General features: G+C 46.9%; 1 protein-coding gene across 7 annotated transcripts in view; it reads left to right on the forward strand.

The window, feature by feature from the left end:
- Positions 1 to 21,346, forward strand: part of KALRN (kalirin RhoGEF kinase) — a 706,454-nt gene that overhangs the window by 339,101 nt on the left and 346,007 nt on the right. For all 7 annotated transcript variants that reach the window (XM_037033686.1, XM_037033687.1, XM_037033688.1 and 4 more), the window contains exons 9-10: positions 566 to 796; positions 19,061 to 19,183. In XM_037033686.1, coding sequence (XP_036889581.1) covers positions 566 to 796; positions 19,061 to 19,183 — 354 coding nt within the window. The remainder of the gene's footprint in view (positions 1 to 565; positions 797 to 19,060; positions 19,184 to 21,346) is intronic.

The raw sequence follows: 21,346 nt of genomic DNA on the forward strand, positions 1-21,346 counted from the left end.
AGTGCCCTGCGTGTGCTAACTCATTTAATCCTCACCAAAACCCTGAGGTGTGTGCCATTACCACCCCTACCAGTTCCTCACACAAGGAAACTGAGACCCAAAGATATGAGATACCTTGTCTCCGATCACCCATCTAGAAGTCTGGAGCCAGGTAGAGGATTGTGAAGAAGAGTAGTTCTGTTGCCCGAGCTGGCGGTGAGTCAGCCAAAATATCCATCAAGAACTATGTGCCAGGCACTGTTCCAGGTGTTTGGGAGACCTGCAGAGTCCCTGTCCACATGGAGCTAAAATTCAAGGGGGAGAGAGTCTGATTCAAGAGTATCACAGACACCTGGGTGCTGTCCCTGCGGCTCCTCGGCCCCAGGATTCTGGGGTGCCCTGGCCTCCCATGCACTATGGGCTGGGCATCATGGCAGCTCTGGCTGGCCCATTCCTTGGTTGTCATGGGTCTGGTTAGGACTGCGATCCTTAGTGCTAGTCCAGAACCCCAGGCAGACCCTGCTAGCCTTCCTGTGCCCTGTCTTCCACCCCACTCCCTTGGCATGACCCTCTTCCCTTCCTGCAGGTCAGCCAGGACGGCAAGGCCCTGCTGGATGTGCTTCAGCGTCCTTTGAGTCCTGGGAACTCCGAGTCCCTCACAGCCACAGCCAACTACTCCAAGGCAGTGCACCAGGTACTGGATGTGGTACATGAGGTCCTGCATCATCAGCGGCGACTCGAGAGCATCTGGCAGCACCGCAAGGTGCGGCTCCACCAGCGGCTGCAGCTCTGTGTTTTCCAGCAGGACGTCCAGCAGGTAACAGGCCCCACATCCAGCAACCATCCCAGGCAGGCAGACGGCTGAGTCCCTGACCTGGCTGCTCAGGCCTGGGATCACCTGATTTAGGAAAATAGGGCAATTCAGCCTCCCCGCTGCATCCTCCTCCCCAGGAAAACCATCTGGACTTGTTAATTGCATCCTTCTTACCTAAGCAGCTCAATAGACAGGGCCTTCTCACCTGTGGTTTCAAGAAGGGAGGCTCAGCCTGAGGAATAGCAATTCCATGCAGTCATATGACATAGGTGTCTTTGGGGAGAGCTTGACCCTCACTCATGAGCTTTCTGCACGATTCAAGGACTTGGGGGTTATCTGAGCACTGTCCGGGTAGGGCCTCACATAACATGACTTCATTTCTTTATCAGGCATGCAGGTGGCCTGTTGGAGTGGGGCTTGGGGTGAGATATAGGGCCTTTAGGGGGCCTTTAGGCAAGATTGGACTTGGGAAACCAGATTTAAAACATGAGTTGTTGATGACTGTGTGTCCTATAATTAGAGGTTATTTCTGGCTTAATCTGTCTTTTTTGCATTATTATACCAGTCGTGGCTTTTTTTAAAACAACAAACAATAAAGATATGGTTATGTTTTTTACTTTAGAAGGACAGTCTTGCCAGAAATGCCCTATTGGATGAAATAACCCATTCTTTTTCTCTCATCCTTTGTCTCCTTGAGGATTTCTGGGGGCTTTGCTCTGAGGACTGCTATGTTCAGGGAGGGAGAGCTGGCTGGGAGCCAAGGAGTGAGGTGGAAGCTTCGCACCTCCTGCCTGCTGGTCCGCTGTGAGAGGCGGGGCTGGGGGCACTCGGGTTATCTGACTTTTCTGTAACCACCGCAAGATTTCAAAATTATACAAATAAAAGGATGCTGCCCTCTCCTTCTGTGGTGTTGACCAGATGTAATCCAAAAGTGTATCAAAATATGCAAGGTAGGGCAAGAGTTTAGTTGGGAATCCACAAAATAGAGTTTATTCTTAATTATCATTTACTAATTATTGTATTCTTTTCCATGTGAACAACTGTAAACCTACTTTTGTCCCACCCTGTACGTGGAAAATTGAGAGCCAGCTGGCCATGTCTTTGGGGTAACAATTCCCTTCACAGCGGTTGTTGGGAGAGTCCCTGCTGGTGGGTGCCCTGAGAAGGAGGCGGGGTGGAGGGGAGCAGGCCTTCCTGTCCCCGGCTGTGACGCCCTCTGGCCACAGAGCTGCTGGGCAGTGAGTCCCAGGAGTGAACAGGCTTTCCAGAGTGTCCCCATTCCTGGGCTGCGCTAACTTCCTTGCACCCCCCCCTTTCTTTAACTGGGGCAGTGACAGAGTCATTAGGGGCAATGCCTCAGCCTCAAGACAGACGGCACTGCCAAAGTGCAGTCCCAGCTCAGAAACCCTTGTGAGGCCTGCTGGGAATGGAGAAGCAAATGAGTCTGCTGCCTGCTTCTGCCATCTGGAACTGTCCAGAGAAATACATCACCCCTGAGCACAGGAGAGCGCAGAGTCTGTCTGTGCTTGAGGCAGAGGGAGGCACCAGCCTCCGAAGGCACACAGAATGGGCATTACTATTCAGTGAACTCTGACTGACTCTCGGAGATTATCCGGTCTATGGACTGTGCAGCTTTCTTGCTGTGCTCATTGCCCTCCTTCTGTTTGCCTGGCTGTTGTATAGGGATGGCCGCCGGAGAGGGGCAGAGGGGCGGCGAGGAGGGTAAGCGAAAGGCGTCCCCAGCCGCAGGGTGGTGTCCAGACTGGGACCGTCTGGGAACTGTTAGTCTGTTCTGTGGCCACTGTGAGATCTACATTAAAGCTAGGAAGAAGTGTAATAAAACTACATCTGTGGTTATTCTGTATCATACTCTGGAAAGCAAGAGCATTTCTGGAAATGAAACTCCATTAATTTATCTCTACTGTACAAATCGAATTGTTGGCATTGAGGAAGAGCAAGCAAGAAGATTATGACGTGGCTGTGGTGGGGGTCTGGATGTCCCGTGAGACTGAATTCCCCACGATGGTTAATTCCATCGTCCTTTTCAGGTTATGTGACTGTGACTTCGGGAAGCATTGCTTCATTCACCCACCATCCCACTCCCTCTCTGTCTCAACATGTTTGACCGTGGGACAGGTGCACAAAGAAAAATGTGGAAAACAAGGGCTACCAAACCTGGTGATGATTTCAAATGCTTACGTGACCCCCAGACGACCGTTAGTGCCCGACCGGCGTCTGGGCTGGTGTTTCAGAGGGGTGCCGGATGTGCGCACTCAGGGGTTAAGGGGAAGGACTCGGACTCTCATTCCTGACTCCTAGGAATGTTATATATTTACCATTTGTAATGTATTTTATATGCTTATTATATACATTTTATATACTGATCGACTTTTCACGTTTTACCTCCTTTATTCCATTCTTTATTCCATTCTATTCTTGAAAGTAGGAATCATGGCTTCTTGTCTGGTATGTGTCTAAGCTGTGTCTGGCATGAAGCTGGGGTTCTCTTTACTTTTGCTTATGTTAGCTAAAATTATCATGGGAGGACCCCAGTTTCTGCCTCTGTGGAATGACATCCTTGAACCCTCCCTTAGAACCCTCCCTTTGAATATCGCCAGTGAATAGCTGGAGTCTGCCTGCAGGAATTGTGGTGTGAAAGTATTAAGGGTCCCAGATATTACAGCCCAGACAGAGGGCACGGAAACACCCTCCGTGTTCACAGCGTGCCCCGGTGCTCGTCGGTGACTCGGCAAGCTTGAGTCTCTGCAGTTGGCCCAGTACTTCGCTAGGTTCTGGCTCAATCCCTGGTTAGTTAGAATGACATAGGACAAGCACGTTTGCAAGTAAAGGGCTGTTCTGCAAGAGCATGGCAGTCAGTGTGCAGGGCAATAATCATGGGCAGAGATAGGAGAAGTCAGAGTTGCTGTCTTTTTTAAAAATATATTTATTTTATTTTTAGATGGGGGAAGGGAGGGAGAGAAACATCAATGTGTGGGTGCCTGTCCTGTGCCTCCTGCTGGGCACCTGGCCCGAAACCCAGGCATGTACCCTGACTAGGAATCAAACCAGTGACTCTTTGGTTTGCAGGCCAGCACTCAATCCACTGAGCCGCACCAGCCAAGGCAGGTTGGTGTCATGAAGGAGATAACTGACTGAACCATTTTAGTCTGGATCTAAAACTCCTGAGCGCATTTGGGGCCCACAGATGTTTTACTCAGCAGCCTACGTGGGAAGCTTGTAAGCAAGGATCAGTGGCTGGGGCCATAGGAATCACAGATTATTAGTTACCGCGCATGCGTGGGCTTTGGAGGCAGAAAGCCTGAGTTTCAGTCCTGCTCTGACAGATCTTGGCTGTGCGACATTAAGCAAGTCGCTTCACCTCTAACATAGGAACAATCGTAGTATCTACCTCATCAGACTGGATGGTATTCGAGTACAGGGCTTAGCACAGTGCCTGCCTAGCCCGTAGTAAATCCTCCCCTGGTGTTGTTGGGTTGGTCACATCCTCTTCGAGTGGTGTTCGGGCGCCCCCTGGTGCCTGTGCTGCTGGGACCCTCAGCATGATTCTCCTCTTTCTAGAAGAGCAACTGTTTCCTGGGTCTGCTGAGCTCCATTTCGTTCAGTGATAAAGTCTCAGAGCTGTCAGGACATGAAAGAGCATCCAGTCTAACCTATTCTGTGGTTGAAGAAATTGAGGCCCAGAGATGTAAAGTAACTTGGCCGGAACCACACAGCCAGTTAATGATAGTGCTAGGACCAGAAACTGGGTGTCCTGGCTCCCATGTTGGATCTATCACAGAAAAGCCACATGAGAAAGGAGCAAGGGAGGCAGAGAAAGTGAACTGGAAGAAAGACGGATGCACACATGCATAAGGTAGAGGGAAGAATGACAGACAGATGACACATACACATGCCCTGAAGCAAGGAGGGAGAGGGAGAGACAGACAGACAACAGAGGAAGAGAAAGAAAGGGAGAAAGCAATTTAGAGACCACGGAGAAACAGACACACATGGGATGGGAGGAGGATGAGAACAGGAAAGTGAGGGGGGGGGGACAGAAGGGAGAGAGACGGTGGTTGTCTGACTCCTTGCCCATTGCCATTTCAGGGTGTGGGTGGTCCTTGCTCAAGTAGAAACCATTTGCCCTTTAAGGCCCCAAAGCAGAGTAAAAGCAGAGAAATGAAAACGAAAGATAGATGCCAGTGATGACGAGATTCCATTCAAACCAACACCTGCAGCCAGGATGGCCTAACACATCATCTCTGGGGTGGCCCTTCCTGGAGTCCCAACAGGGGAGCTCAGCGTGGTCTTCCCTGCTGGGCTGGGGCACAGTGGAAATAAATCTCTACGGACCACTCTGGAACTTGGGTTCGTTAAGCTGCAGAAAGGCACGGATAGGACACACCTGCCATAGTACCACAAGTGGAATAATGTTCAATACTGATGTGCTTCTGGTTTTAAATAGGACAGTGCTGAGCCACAGCCAGAAGTGCATTCCATGATCTTCACCTTCTGTCTCTTGTTTTCCCCTAATTCCCGTAGTTTCCCATGGATGTAAAAAACCAAGCCCAGATAGACCTGACTGTGGAGAGAAGAGCGAGGGGTAGCTAGATGCTTTTATCTTTCTGGTAGACGCAAACTCTATTTTGTTATTTCATAGCCAGAGCAAGGGTGTTAAGCACTCTCTGCAGGCCACCTTCTTATCCTTCCCGTTTTTCTTCTTCTGTCTTCGTTTTGTGCAAGAATAAATTGAAGTGTTTTGGAACAGCTGCTCTGTGCAAGGTTCTGTGCTAGGAGTTGGAGATTTCTGGCCTGAGAGAAGACGTATACACCCAAGGACAAGTGAATGGCACACAGCCAGATGGGTTCAGGGCCAAAGAAGCAAAACAATAGTGGCCAGGTGGAGTGAAAGCAGGGGACGTTCCCCGAGCTTGGGGCTGGATTTTCACTGGTCCTTGGAGCTCAAGCAGAGGAGATGGGGATGGTGGTCCTGGGGAAGGCCAGGAAGCAGAAAGTTAAGTTGTAGCCAGGAGGAAGGGAGAGGAAGTCTAACTGGGTGCCCGAGGCTTGCATTAAACTGACAGGTAAGGCTGAAAAGCTTGATGTGGTCCTGGTGGTGTGGGGGAGACAGTGACATATGTGAAGCTCAACACTGTGCCTTAAAAATAATGTCTTTTGCTTCTAATCAGCCCGGTCAGGTGAGCTAGTGAGGTGTAGCGTGAGGAGGGGTCCTAGGAGTCTGTGAAATTCCCAGGCAGGAGGGCCTGAGAATGTCAGAGTACTGGCAGAATTCATCTGCTTTTACATTCTGAATGAATGTATTAATGTTAAAGTCCATAGTTCTTGTATTACAAATGAATCTCACCTGTTTCTATCCGTTTTTCTGGAGCCTCATATGGAAAATTACAGGTTTTTCTATGTCAGCTCTCACCCACCTAAGAATATGTCAAGGGGATTTGAGCGTAATTTTTTTTAACTCCAGATTGTCAATCTTTTACTAACTGTAGTGACTCTAGCCGCTTCATTATACCAAACCAGCTTGGGCACCGTGCAATCCAATAGACAGCTTTGTGTAATAAAAGATGAATGCTTTAGGTTGGACACAGAATGGTTAGTTTGAAAAAAAGTACCAGAATGATGTTAGATTTAGAAATTAACTCTTCCTGTGAGAAGAAGGGATCTAAGCACCTGAGAAGGAAAATGCTCAGGGCGTCGTCCCAGGCGGATGGGGGGACACAGACAAGGAGAGGCCATGCGAACTTGGAACTGGTGACCTGCGCGACTGGGAGGGGACTCAAACGTCAGAGAGGTAGTTGGATTCCAGCCTCGAGATTTTGTTACTAGGATTAAATGCCTGTAAAAGTTTTATTGTTTAAAGCTCAGGATTCATCTTCTTTCTGAGTATATATGGGTGCGCATCCAGTCCTTTCATGCGCCTTTTCTTATTTACTTTTCCAACACTCTAAGCCAAGTGATAGTTTGGTCCACATTTTACTGATGAGAAAATTGAGGCTTAGAGAAGGTAAGTAAACCCGCCCTTTAGTTTAGCAGGGCAAGAATTCAAACTCAAGTCCACCTAACCACTAAGTCCATACTCTCAGCCTCTTTGCTATGCCCTGAGCCCTATGCTAGGAGATGGGAATGCAGAGACACAGACCCTGCTCTTTAGGACTTTATAGTCCAGTGCTGGAATGTCATTGCTCAAAGGACCCTGGTGGATTACTTGGTCCCCAAGGATGGTACTTGCCCAACGTCGTATAGCCTCTGACATCTGAGATTCAGGCTCAAGCTGCCTGTCCGGTTAGACCTACACAGTCGTACTCATACCCAAAGACTCTTTTCCATCTGTTCTGCCATTACGAAGTGCCCTTTGCAGTTATTTATCTTACATAAATTTTCATAAAACAGACACTACCCATTCTCATTTTTTTCACAATCATTATGATAACTCAGCACTGATGACACTTTTCTTTGTAGCATATATCTTGAATAATATCCATGTTCCCACAGCAATATTTAGCAATATTCAAGTTCTCAGTTAAGTTTTTGATGGTGATAACCTAATCATTCCAATACAGTCAAGCAGATAATTCTCTGGACAGGGCGAATTCCCAGAGAAAGCGGGGTTAAGGCTCAGCTGAACTGGGAGGAAGGAGAGGGAAGAAAGGAGGGCTCACTCATCAGGGTTGCTTTCTGATTGGACTAGAGACAAGGAGGCTTCCCCATCTGCCTCTTTGGCGTGGCTGGCTTTAGAGGGAGCACTCGGTCCTTCTCCCCACCATGGGAGGCTGCGGTTGAAGGCCCCGTTCCAGTCCTCTCCACTAGTCCCTAGGCAGAATGGCAGTTTCAGAAGTGAGCTTTCGAGGCTTGCTTCTGACCTTCCCAGACCCTGCTGCCTCGGAACTTCGTGGAGTCCTAGTGCCCCTCCTCCCTCTACGCCCCACCCCATTCCTCTCTGCCCTACTCTCTGCCTTCCTCTCTCTCCTTTTCCATCATGGCCTTCACCCTTGGCACTTACTTTGACTTTCCAAGTGTGAACTCTGTTCTGACTGAACAGTGTTCCTTCTGCAATGCCCACCTTCCAAGGAGCACCTGGGTGCATCCCTCAGTCAGGGAAGGGAAGATGGCAGGACCTGGGAAGCAGTGAGAGAAAGAAGTCCCTTCCCAGGAGTTACTGAGCCTGAGGGCTTTCTTGATCCTTGATCCATGGTAATTTTAAACACCCATAATGTCCTTATTTCATTTTTTATTATTAGATGAACAAATGACAAGGCAGTCACCATCCAGGATCACTTGTTTTTTAGTAACCCCTATGCTCACCATGGTCAACATACTATTTTGGAGCCTTGAATGCCAGGCTAAAGAATAAAAGACTCAAAATTTATGACTAGTGAGAAGCTATTGAGAAGATTTTGAGCAGAAGAAACAGGTGGCCAGAGTGAAGGTATGAGGTATTTTGGTGCCGGTGGGGGGCTGGCTTGGAGTAGACAGATCCTGGGGGCCATGGTCATGGTGTACCCACAAAGCATTAACTAGGATGGTGAGGCAAGGTTAGATATGAGAGCATTTATGAAAAAGATCACTGGACATTATTGTCCATTTTGTTATAGAAAACAAGGGAGGTGTCAAGTATGAATATAGAACCATACTTTTCAAAGCATGGTCCTTGGCCCTGACCGGTGTGGCTCAGTTGGTTGGGCATCATCCCACAAAGCGAAAAGTTGCCAGTTCAATTCCCAGTCAGGGCACATGCCTAGGTGGCGGGTTTGGTCCCTGGCTGTGGCACATAGGAGAGGCAACTGATTGATGTTCCTCTCTTACATTGATGTTTTTCTCCCTCTCTTTCTCCCTCCCTTCCCCTCTCTCCCAAAACTTAATTAATTTTTTTAAGTGTGGTCCTTGGACCCCTCACATTAAAATCATCTGGGTAGAGTGGGGAGCTTGTTAAAAACACAGATTAGCTGGCCCTATTCCACACTTTTTTGATTCAGAATCTGGGGGGAAGGTGGCGCCTATGTTTTAAAAAGAACTCCCAGGTGAGTCTTAGGCATTCTAAAGTTTGAGAACCTCTGATTTAAGAAGTTCCAGCCTTCATGATGAAAAGTATGGCGACACCATAAACAGGCATCAGGGCACCAGGGTGAGGAGATTCTCTCAGGGAGGTGCCAAGGACAAGTCAAGTTCGAGTCATCCCAGCTCCACAGTGTTGGGAAGGGTCAGGTGTCCAGTGGCTGGGAGTGGAGGGAGGCAGCTAAAACTTTGGGTCCTCTGGCCTCTTAGCTACTTCCACCCAGCACAGCAGCCGCCAGTGGAAGGGCCACAGTTCACTGGGAAAGAGTCCACGTACCCGCTAATGAATCTCAACTGAGCCCTCTCAGAGAAATGAAGGCTTCTCCCACCATAGCAGGATATTTATTTTGATAACACTTGTTCCAAAGAGGGAACAGAAGATAAATTTCTGGTAACTGGGCATTTCACGTGGCACCTGCATGCCATCCGGATGGTAGTGGCACCATTGGGAGAGTGGCACTGGGTGGCAGTGTGTGAGCCATTCCCCGTCAGGACTAATGCTCCCTGTGCTGTGTGAGGAGGCAGAAATAGCGACCTGATGGACTGTCGTGGCTGCTCTTACACATGGTGTGTACCTGAGCCTTTAACAAAACAAAATGTGGTGTAGGCACCCTGTGATATATAAACTCTCGTTCACTGGCCTCAGGAAAAAAAAATGGCTTTCTAAAGAGTGGGAGGCTTGGGATCAGGGGGTGGGAGCTGAGAGGGAGGAGTTCTTTCATTTATGTAAAACAACAAAGTCTTGCTTATTTTACTGTGGATCAAATTATGACACAAATTTAGTAATCAATTTCAAATAAGATGATCGATTAGAGATCCAGATGAGGGAATCAGAGTTGGAATTCTGATTCCAAATTGTTTGCAAAATACTTTCATTTCCTTTTATGGTGTCTGCCCTTTACCACACAGGAAGTTCTCAGATCAGACTGATTGAGTTCACTCATTGATTCAGCAAATGCCCTCTGAGAACACAGCAGTGACCCAAACAAAGGCCCTGCCCACACGGAGCTTCCACAGGAAGTGGAGAGAAAATACCACCACAAACAAACATGTACTAGATCATACAGTGATAGGCAGTGCCACGTGAGCAGAGGGCTGATTGAATAAGCCATGGGGTGTGTTTAAGAGGAGGTTCCATTGTAGACACCCCGTGATATATAAACTCTCCTTCACTGGCCTCAGGGGGGAAAATGGCTTTCTAAAGAGTGGGAGGCTTGGGACTGGGAGGTGTGAGCTGAGAGGGAGGAGGGAGCAGTCAGGACTGGTGTGGCGCAGTTGTTGGGTGTTGTCAGAAAGCGAAAGGTCCCTGGTTTGGTTCACGGTCAGGGCACATGCCCGGGTTGCAGGTGTGGCCCCTGGTCCTGGTACTTGTGAAAGGCAACCAAGTGATGTTTCTCTCCCTCTCTTTCTCCCTCCCTTCCCCTCTCTCTAAAAATAATGAAACCTTTTTTTTAAAGAGGAGGTTCCAGGTACATGAAGCGGGACCCACAAGTCTAAATGGGCTGGGTGTGTTCATGAAAATGGGAGAATGGCCAGAGTGGCTGGTGAGTAGAGAGCAGGAAGAGGGGTTAAGAAGTTGGGAGAAATGGGACCATATCAAATTGGGCTTTATAAGCTATGGAGAGAATTTGGAGTCTCTAAGTGAGATAGGAAACAATTGTCAGTTTCAATAAGGGGAGTGTTATGATTTGATATGTTTTTAAAGAAATACTAAACCAGGTCTGGTTCCTGTGTGGATGGGCATGGCAAGAATAAAAGGAGGAAAACCACTTAGGTGGCTGGCGGGGTGAGTGCAGAAAGATGGTGGCGTGGCCTAGGATGGCTGTGTGGAAACAGTGGACAGGAAAGGGTAAATAAGCAAGACGCTCGGGCTTGCAGCTAAGCAGTCAGGTGAATTGTGCTGCCTTTTGCTGAGACAAGGAAGACAGGAGAGGCGGAGAGTAAGGCAGAGGGAACAAAGAGTTCTGGTTTTGATATGTTAAGTATAAAGTGCCCATTATATGCCAAATTTGAGGGGGAAAGTAGGCAGTTGAGTCTCATTCTGAGAAAAGAAATTAGGGCTGGAGCTGTGCCTATGGAAATTACCAGAAAGCCATGGAACTGGATGAGATCATCCAGGGAGTGAGAGAAGAAAAAGAAGTCCAGAGCTCAGTTCCTGGGTGTTCCAAAATGTAGAGGCTTGGTGGACGAGGAGGATGCAAAATATAAGACTGCAGTGGGTGCCGGGGAGTCCGGGGGAGTTCCCAGTGAGGATGGTGTCTGAGGAGCTAATGCAGAACTGTTTCCAGAAAGGGAGGGCTCCTCCTCTTAAGTGGGGCTGAGCAAGGTAGAAATCTCCTCAGGGTGAGAGGGCTTCAGTGGTTCACTGATTCAGAGCCCAAGCGGCTGAGGATGGCTTTGGTGGGAGGGCAGCCAAGCACGGGAAGTCCTCAAGGAAGGATGGTCTCGAGTGAGTGAGAAGGAAGTCCCTGAGAAGGGTCAGCCTGGTGGAGGGGGTCAGAGCCCATGCAAGGTGAGCAAAGCATTTATATGAGCATAGGTGCAAAGACTGAGCAGGTTCAGGAGCCATCCACAAAGGATGGGGGCTGTTGTGTGCAGTGCCACAGCCTGGGCAGAGTGAGGAGCACACCCGCGCAGCGAGGGCAGCCCGGCTTAGAGGACTGAAGTCCAAACAGGGTGAAGAGGTGTCCACGCAGGGGGCTGGCCACAGGAATTTTATTAGGAGGTGGTCTTGGAACTGATCCCTGAGGAAGGGAAGGGAAGGGAAGTAAAGGGCTAGATAGAGGGTAAACTTGAGCTACAAGATCATCTCAAGGGAATTCTCAGCCACCTGCAGACGGTTCTGAAGACGGAGTGACTAGTCAGAGCTGTCCTGACGTGGGGGAAGAGAGCTGGGCCTTTATGTATAGGAGTTCAGCCTCAGGAGAGTTGTGGCTTTGGGAGAAGCTGCCGTCGTTGGCCAAAGGCAGTAATCCCCAGAGGGGACTGACAGCTGAGGTCTCTCTGTCTGCTGGTGACACTCCCAACAGTTGTAAAACATCCTTTATGGCGTATCTCAGAATCCACCACCTACATAGTCTCCGAGTAACTTCCCCAAATACTTCTTAATTACAGAGGGAATTAGAATGACTTTTGCAGTGAAGAAGGCTGGAAGACACCAACTTAATCAAGGTGATCGAAGTTAACATCACCAGTAACGGGACAAATATCAAATGTATCCCACCTGATAGAATGCAATAGGAAGAACAGGAATCATTTCTGTGATTCTAATCATGAAAAAGCACCAGAAAAACCTAAACTGAGGGATATTTTATAAAATAACAACCCTGTAACTGTTAAAAGTGTCAAAGGCAGGAAAGTCAAGGGAAGCCTAAAGAACTGTTCTGGGTTAAAGGGACAACTAAACACAACACGTGCTTCTGGACTGCATTCTTCTGCTCTGCAAGTCAGTGTTGGGACAGATGGCAAAACCTGGGTGGGGTCTGAGTGTTATATTGTAGCATTGCTGCCAGAACCACTTGGGCTTGAATCCTGGCCCCACTATGTGATAGCTGTGTAAGCTCATGCAAGTTAACTAACCTCTCTGAGACTCATTTCCTTTGACAAAGAACAAACCCTCCATAGTCTCTTCTTCTAAAGAGGGCAGCTGCTATATGTGCAATATAATAAACTCATGAAGTGTGGGAGTTGGAAAGAGATTGAGGGAGATGATGTGAGCCAGCATCCTCGTTTGAGGAAGTGAGGACCAGAGAGGAAAAGGCTCACACCCAGCTGGGTCACAGCTGGGTCACAGCTGGGTGGGGGCAGAGCTGGAATGAGACCCTGAGGATGGCATAGTTAAGTTCGGATGATCATGATGTTGTCACATTTTAATGATGCTTTAGGAACCTAAGACACTTTTTCATGTAAGTAGAGCTTAGATACCAATGAAAACTTTGTTCTAAAGGTTGGTTGACCCTAAAGTATAGGGTCCCCCTACTGTGGACTGAGTGGTGCTTAGGTCTCTTCTAAAACTAAGATTCTGTCAAATCAGAAGAATCAAAAAAAATGAGTCCTGGGACAGAAGACAGCTGGGCCCCTTGCATTTCTCCCATTAACTCAGTTGCATTCATGGCCACTGTTCAGAAAATAATCAATAGCTGTCTTCCAAAGGACTTTTTCTCTTTTCTTTAGCAGCTAGAAAGGGCTGTCTCTCCCCCTGAAAAGCATTGTCTTGATTGTATGCTGGTTGAAATAAACACAATTAGATGAGGAAGAAAGGGGATGGTTAGGGAATTGTTAAATTGTTAAACTGGCTCCCAAATCCAGTTTAGGATGAGTATCTCTCTTGGAAAAAGGGTGTTCTGGGAAAGGAGTAATTTCTGGTGGGGCACAAGAAAGGAGGCAGAGCTTTACAAGTCGTTTACAAGACTGTGTGCTATAGTGGCGAGCAGCCCTGGGCTTACCCGTGCTGGTGTCCCCAGTGACAGGGTGAAGGTCAGATCTCTTGCTGAATAGAGTGACGTGCTTGTGTCCCCAGTGACAGGGTGAAGGTCAGATCTCTTGCTGAATAGAGTGACACAACTTCTCCCAATACCGGGGGGGCAGGAACTTCAGCCCTATTTGCACTTGACAGTTCATGGCTACGAACAGTCATTGAGTATCTCCTGCATTTGTCCTGCTGGCAGGACTGCTGGGCCTGGGGCAGGATGGAAGGGTAATATACAGTGTGAGACCTCCACGCACCAGCGGTTCCCAACCTTTGTGGCCCATGGGACTGGTTTCACGGAAGACATTTTTTCCATGCACAGTTGGGGAGGGAGGGTGGAATGTGGTTTGGGGATGAGTCAAGCACTTTACTTTCAAGCTTACCTCCTGCTGTTCCACCTGCTTTCTGACAGGCCCAGACCAGCACCGGTCTGTGGCCTGGAGGCTGGAGACCCCTGCCATACACCCTCAGGAACTAACTACCTGCCAAGAGGAGCAGTGGAGAGGGTGGAGACACCAGAGGGAACTTTGAATGCAGACTGGGAGAGAGGCTAAGACGGTTGTGATAGGAGTTTGGAGCCATTCACCCCAAAGCTGTGTGTTGGGCTATGAGTTTGGGTCGAGTGGGGTTCAACATGTCTTAGGCAAAGCACTCTGTGCTAAGAACCACGCTCGCTGTGTTTGGAAATCACGAGGAGGCTGGAGTCGAGTGGAAGAGGCAGATCCATGGGCAATAATTGTGGTTTGAACAGAATCGGAGGAGAGTGACACCACCCAGCCTGGGTGGCTTATTAAAGAGAAAAAGGCTTTCCAAACCGGTGGTTTTGAGATGGTGCTTAAAGGATGAGTAGGAAGGAGTCTGGAATGGGGACATTTCAAGTAAAGTGAAGTATAACACCAGCAAAACTCAGGAGGTGGGGAAGCAACTTTCGGGGTATTTAGGTGTGAGGCAGAAACTTAACAGAAGTGAGGTGGGGCCAGCCACAGAGAACTCTGCTCATCAGGTTTAGGGGCCCCTCAAAACCTATATCCCAGTGAAATGCCCTTTCAAGGATGCATGGGTTAATTTCATTGAAGACTAAATTTGTATTCTTCAAACGGATTTGTTGTCTCTTATTTTTTAGTTATTAGGATCCAGCTATATTAACAATATATCATTTATTTTTAAACCATAGTGTATAAAATTATTTCTTTGAAACCAAAGGCAGATTTTGCCAGACGCAGAATTATCGGGTGCTATGTCCCACTCAAGTTCAGAGGCACAGCTGTCATTTGTCAAAACCAGAACACAAATATGAAAATTGAGAGAAAACTTAAGAAATTTGTCATCTCTGTGCGGTCCCTAGTAACGTACTTGCTTCTGCAGCGACCAGGTTCGCCTTCCATGCAGTTATTCAAGCCATGCCCCTGGGGTCAGCCTTCCGCCTGCCTCTCTACCACCTTCACGACCAACCACCAAACACTGTCTGTCCCCCCAGTATTACTCAAACCTGTCTTTCCACAGACACGCCCCACGGCCCTGTCTAAACCACCGTCATCTCCTGTCGGGATGTCTGCAGTAACCTCCTGTTTTCCCATCTCTGTGCTTGCTGCCCTTCAAGTCATTCTCCACAAAGCACTCAGAACCATAATTTTTAAATGCAGATCCCATGATATCGTTCTTCTCCTTGCAGCCGTTTAGCGGCTCTTAGGATGAACATTGGAATCTGCCTCACACACCAGGGTGTAGCAGCACCTGGTCCCTGCCTTCTCCGGGCCCATTTCCTCCTTACTTCCTACCCAAGCCACGCGAATCTTTCTAATTCCTAACTTAAGTCCTATTCCCTCTCACGTCTCAGCTAATCCTTACTTCTTCAGAGAGGCCTTCCCTGACCCCCCAACTAGGAGCTCCTGACTGTTACTACTTTTCACCATTGCAGTTAACGATAAAGAGTCGTGTGAGCTGGGGTCTAGTGCTTGTTACTCACACAGCCTGAGCTTCCGGAGTCAGGGCCGCACCGGTTTCGTTCAGTAGGGTGCCTGGACTGTCTTTGTGCCTGGCGCTGAGGCACAGGAGAACTAGTAACTATCTATTTGAATATGTGAATATTCACATCCCACATGTGCTTCTCTGCTTCCCAAAGACCTCTCCTCACACACAAAAAGATCAAACCTTCTATGTTGGGAACAAATACCAATTCAAAGCCATTAATAGGTATAATTAACTGTCATCCTGTACTATCCTAACTATAATTGATCATTGAATATTTAAAAACTATTGCAGATGAGAGAAATTAAACAAGGGTAGCTAATAAGAAGTAGCTTGATAGGTACATACACTTTGGTAGGGTCCAGGGTTTGGCTAGGAATGCAGTTTATTCTTTAACGAGTGGTGTTCAGGGTCTGGGACTCACCAGAAGCCAGGGGATATCCGGACTTCCAGTGCTGTGCCTTTACAGTGCATACTGTAACTGTCGGGCGCTGCAGCTCTCTGCTCAGAGGCACATGCCTCCGCCGGCCACTCTGTGTGGGAAGCTGGGCTGTACTCCCAGGGCTCGGAGACATGGACTCAGGGCTGGGAGAGCAGGGAGTCCAAATGTGTGCATCGAGCGAGGCTGGCTCTAAATGAACTACCTGATCCAAAGTCGTCAGAAATCAGCATTTTAAACAGTAGCTCATATTGATTATGTGTGTTTGTTCTCAGGTAATTTTTGGTCTCCCTGCATTACTGAAGTAATTTTGTTTACTTCCTAAGTCATCACTTTTTCGTTTATTCAGTTGTTTACCATGCAGTCCCTGAATCCTCGTTGAGGTTGCACAGGTTTTTCCCACAACTTCAGTTCTTATATTATTTATTTATTATTATTTGTAAATTGTTGTTCAAGTACAGTTTTCTGCCTTTTCCTCCCGCCTCAGCCCAGTACCCCAGCCCTCCCCACCTCCCTCCCATTTCTACCCCCCATTATTGTCCATGTGTCCTTTATATATGTAATTGTTCTAATGGCAGGAGTTGGACTGAATGGAAGCAATGTAACACCACAGTGCAATCAAAGTCGTGTTTAAACTGAATGAAAGCCTCTCAGATGTGAAGTAAATAGGTTTTTAAGTGATTATGGTAGAGCTAATTAAGTAAACTGTCGCTAATTGAAAATGAATTGACATTTTAAAGAAAGCAAAGAGCTTAAACAGAAAACAATTTGCTTTTTATTTTTATTATTTTTTTTACTTTTTTTATTGTATCTTTTCCTTTACCATTGACTCTCCTTATATCCCCCTCCCCGACCCTCACAATCAGCACACTGTTGTCCAAGTTCATGTTCATGTCCATGAGTCCTTTCAACTTTTGCCTTGATCCTTCCACACCCTGGACTGCCTTCCACCCCCAGAGCTGTCATCTGCTCTCCATCTGTGAGTCCATCCCTGTTTTGCTTGTTAGTTCAGTTTGTTCATTAGATTCCACATATGAGTGAAATCATGTGCTTTTTGTCTTTCTCTGACTGGCTTATTTCCCTTAAAAGTTTAAAAGTTGTGAAGTTACCCCCAGGGAGTATAAAAGCTAACTATTTGCAAACTAGTGGATGAAAAACATTTTTCTTTAACCAATTGGCTTTAAAATAACTGATTTTATTACAGCTAGAGGTAAAAATGAAATGAATTAAATACAATTTCTGAAAACAGTGTTAGACAAGCAGGTCACTCTTAACTGTTTAAAACTAAACTAAGAAAAAAAGCTGTAATCTGAAAATTTGTCATAAATTCCAAAGCATTCATGAAAGGCTGCAAGTCAGCTCTTTAATCTATAAAAATTATACCCAAGCCTCAATTCATTCTTAAAAGGGGATAAAATTTAAAATATGCATAAAAATTATAAAACTGCACTACCCATGCTACACAATATATGGGAAACTTTATGCTTAGAACCATTTATCTTTGATCTTGCATGTGAGAGGATTGTGGGATATTGCAGTAGAGAATTGTCGGATCAAATTGTGGTAAATCAAGTGAAAGTGCACTCTCCTGATTTTGTTGTTGTTGAAATTTCACCATATGTAATTCCAAGGAAACGTAGGCTCTTCTTTCTTCTAAGAAAGGAACATTTAGAGCTCCTTTCGATGCTGCCTTTCGGTGGTTTGCAAAATAAAAATATGGTTCATTTAGTACTTCGATTTCTTTTTACAGATGTGCCTCCAAACTTAAAAAATATGCATCTGTATATTGCCAGAATTGGTCATGTAAACTGTTTAAAATCTTTACACTCAATGTTTAGATAAAGTCAGACATAATATCATTTTAGATAATGTTTGGAAAAAGCCTTTTCTTCACTTTAATGGACAATTTCCTGACCTTTGGCTTTGTTGAGGGCTGTTTGTTAAACCTCATTAATATACTCATGTGTACATTTCTCTAACACCATTTTGCTGTGGGCCTTATGATACTGTCACTGAAGACTTTGAAGTCTTCTATACTTTGCACAGTTACAGGCACTTTAATTAATTTATCTCCAATGTCAGAGGAAGTGAAGCCAAAGGCTGGATTCTGTAGAGCTGAAACTCCCATGCCTGCAGACCATGCAATGACTTTATCTATCTGCTTGCCACACAGGGCAGTCTGTAGAAGAAACAGAGAAATGGATTAAAGCATCTTTTTAAATAGGCCTCGTTCATCTGAATCATTTTCCCAAGGATCCTTCTAAAATCTGAGAAGGCTAATATATCATTAATCAAATGTTCAGTTAAAGTTTCGTGTAGTAGGAGTAGACTCAGTTACTTTGGCAGGAGTTGTAACAGGTGTGTCTGTACTATTCTGATTTAACTGTGGCCCCCTGATTTATTGAGCCCCAACTCCTCAGAGACCAGAAAATGAACTGCGTCCTTTCTCCCACATTTCTTAGGCTACCTGAGCAAATTTTAGTGGATGTTAAAGGCTTTGGTCCTCCGTACATTCCAAGACTTTTCCTAAGGGTTTCCACTCCTTCTGTCAAGTGCCCCTCAAGACAACATATCTTCTCACTATCTCAGTGTCCCCTCACTCGTGTCTCTACTGCTCGAGCAACCTCTATTCCAGCTTCCCTAGACATCAAGGGAAGTGTCCTGAGGCCAAATCACTAGGTCTTAAGCCTGGAAGAACATGGAATTGCCACTGCTTCCCAAGAGAATCACAGATACTAAATACCTTAAAGACGCAAGGACCTTACTTTATTTGGTTCCTTGGTAGGCATTGATTGGGAAAGAAGCCAGAGAGGGCAGTTGGTCTGGTGGTCAGCTGTCTTGTGCATGGCTCCAGCTTTGGGCTGACTACCCTGGATTTTATTTCCAAGATTAGAGTCCCAGGAGCACGATGAGGCAGGATGTCCATCACTGGCCGCCACTGCTGTGATCATTTTTATAGTAGAGTGAGGGCCAAGGAAATGGCCTGACCTGATACTGCCTCATTGATATGGTTGGAATAATGGTAGTGAGGGGTTACACTGGACTGAAAAATGGACTAATTAAGGTTGAGAAAACTGAAAACGTACTGAGCGGATATTCCAGAGATAAAAAAGGATGAGCAGAATTCAGGTAATGGTGGGACTGTTGTATTGCCAATGGCAGTGATAAAATCCCCTGTATCCAGTGACCAAGAGTTTCCACCTGGACCACTTGCTGCTTTCTGATTGGGATGGGCTCTCTAGGACTCTTGCAGTCACGTATGTTGTCACATGTCATTCCTTCTGGCCAAAAGTCATTGTTTCGGTCTTCCTCCTCTGACCAGGTATTGGACTGGATTGAAAACCACGGTGAGGCCTTTCTCAGCAAACACACAGGGGTTGGGAAGTCCCTGCACCGAGCCCGAGCCCTGCAGAAGAGGCACGATGACTTTGAAGAGGTGGCTCAGGTGAGGTGCTGGGTGTGCATGTGTGTGTGTCGGAGGTGGCGGCTGGGTGAGAGAACCAGGGCTTAAGTGTGGCGTATGATGGGGCATATCGGGTTGGGAGCCCAGGGTTTCTGGGCTGCCTGTCTGCCTAATGCAAGGAGACCTTTGTCTGCTCTTGTAGCACTAGGTGAGTGGTAAATAGACCCTCACTTCATTGCCTGAAAGAAAATCATTCTGCTGTCATGAGCTGTTAATGACTTGTCTGCAAGATGGTGATGACAGGAGAGAGTGACATCAGAACCATCAGCAGCCCAAAGCCGCCCCTGTGGTTTTCACCACAGTTGAGTGGGAGCTAAAAATAGTGGCCACTCTGCTCACAAAGCTGTGTACCTTCCAGGATCTTGAGGAAGAGATGGCACCTGGTCACCAAGCCATGCACCAACAAGGCTGACTATTCCCAGAGAAAGTGCCTTTGCGTCATTGGCCAGGATTTAGTTTGTGACTTGCACAATATTCATCCTTTTAGCTGAGATGCATACCTGTGCCAAAAATGGCACCATTTTCTAATTTGCATGGAGAGCCTGTAGAGAAGGACTTAAACATTTGTCTTAATGGTGCAGTGATGTAAAGGTGGAATTTGGGGGGTGGAGTTCCATTCTGAGCCTCCACCCCCCATATTTTATTTTAATTTCCTTGGGAGCATTCCAAATGGATCCTCAAAATCTTCACCTTCAAGATGAAATACTGCTGTCCAGTTATATTGTCAGGTGTGATCAGTTGCAGGGGAAAAATAAGACTCTTATGAATAAGGCAGCTGAGAAGGGAATCAGTAGGGGCAGAGGGCTGGGTGCTGCTGGAGTCGTGAGGATGACAAAGCTGGGTTTCCACACCACGGCTTTAACCAGCACTGGCTCTGATCCCCCGTGGGGGCACTCGGGGTGGGCATCATGCTTGGCTTTGTGCAAAGCCCCATCTCTCACCCAAGAAAGCCACCAGCCTGAGACAAATGTGAGCCAAGAACCAGAGGAAACTGCTGGAGGACAGGAAAGTGGTGGGAGCGTACCACATCTCCAGGGGAGCTGAGTGTCTGCTGGAAAGCGAGAGGACTGGCAGGGGCCAGAAAGGTCGGGTCAGCAGTGACTTGAACCTGGTCAGTGCAGATAGATTAGACCCAACCTGTGGAATAAAGCCTCACATGCAATCTTTGTGCGCTGTTGGTGAGAATGTAAAATGGTACAGCCATTGTGGAAAACAGTGTGATGGTTTCTCAAACAACTAAACGTAGAATCACCAGGTGATTCAACAATCCCACTTCTGGGTATATGCCCAAAAGAATTAAAAGGTGGGATGTGAAAAGGTAATCCCCTACCTATGTTCACTGCAGCACTATTCACAATAGCCAAAAGGTGGGAGCAACCCTAGTGTCCACTGATGGATGAATGGATAAACAAAATGTGGTTTGTATATATACACAATGGAATATTATTTAGCCTTAAAGAAGGATCCTACAACATAGATGGACCTTGAAGACAATATGAAATGAGTCAGTCACGAAAGGACAAATACGTATGAGTCCACTTATATGAAGCAGTCAAATTCATTGAACCAGCAAGAAGAGTAGTAGTTGCCTTGGGGGTGCCTCTCCAGGCTGTTAGGAGGCAAAGGACAGGGGAGAGCCATTTGGACTCCGTGTCTGCTGAGAGTGAGGGTTATGCTACCTGGGATAATGTATCAGAACAAAGCTGTCCCATCACTTTGATGCTCTTGCCTTTTGGCTGTCCTGTGGCTCAGCCCCTCCTCACTTAGGGAGGAAATCGCTAGAACCACCCACAGCCCTGACCCAGCCCATCCCTCTGCTGTCTTTCTGCTGCAGCCTCATAGGCAATGCAGCCCTATAGGCAATGCAGCCCTGGTTACAGGTCATGAGGGGCTGCTGTTTTATGTGTTTTTGCAACTAAGCAGGCCTGGCAGCTACCTCCACTTTAACCCCGTTTTTCCTAATTGCTCCTTTACTTTTCTCATTGATACCTGATAAGCCTCTCACATGGGACAATGCCTTTCATTTAGTACCAGACACATATTGACTGAAATTGACATTAAAGAATGCACACATTTTTTAAAGCTTATGTTTTCATTACGTATTTTATAACCCACCAATCCTGAATGACAGTTGGTATTTGTCTC

The sequence above is a fragment of the Sturnira hondurensis genome, unplaced genomic scaffold (genome assembly GCF_014824575.4).
Source record: "Sturnira hondurensis isolate 20B ecotype Veracruz unplaced genomic scaffold, ASM1482457v3 Scaffold0021765, whole genome shotgun sequence".
Classification (NCBI taxonomy): Eukaryota; Metazoa; Chordata; class Mammalia; order Chiroptera; family Phyllostomidae; genus Sturnira; species Sturnira hondurensis.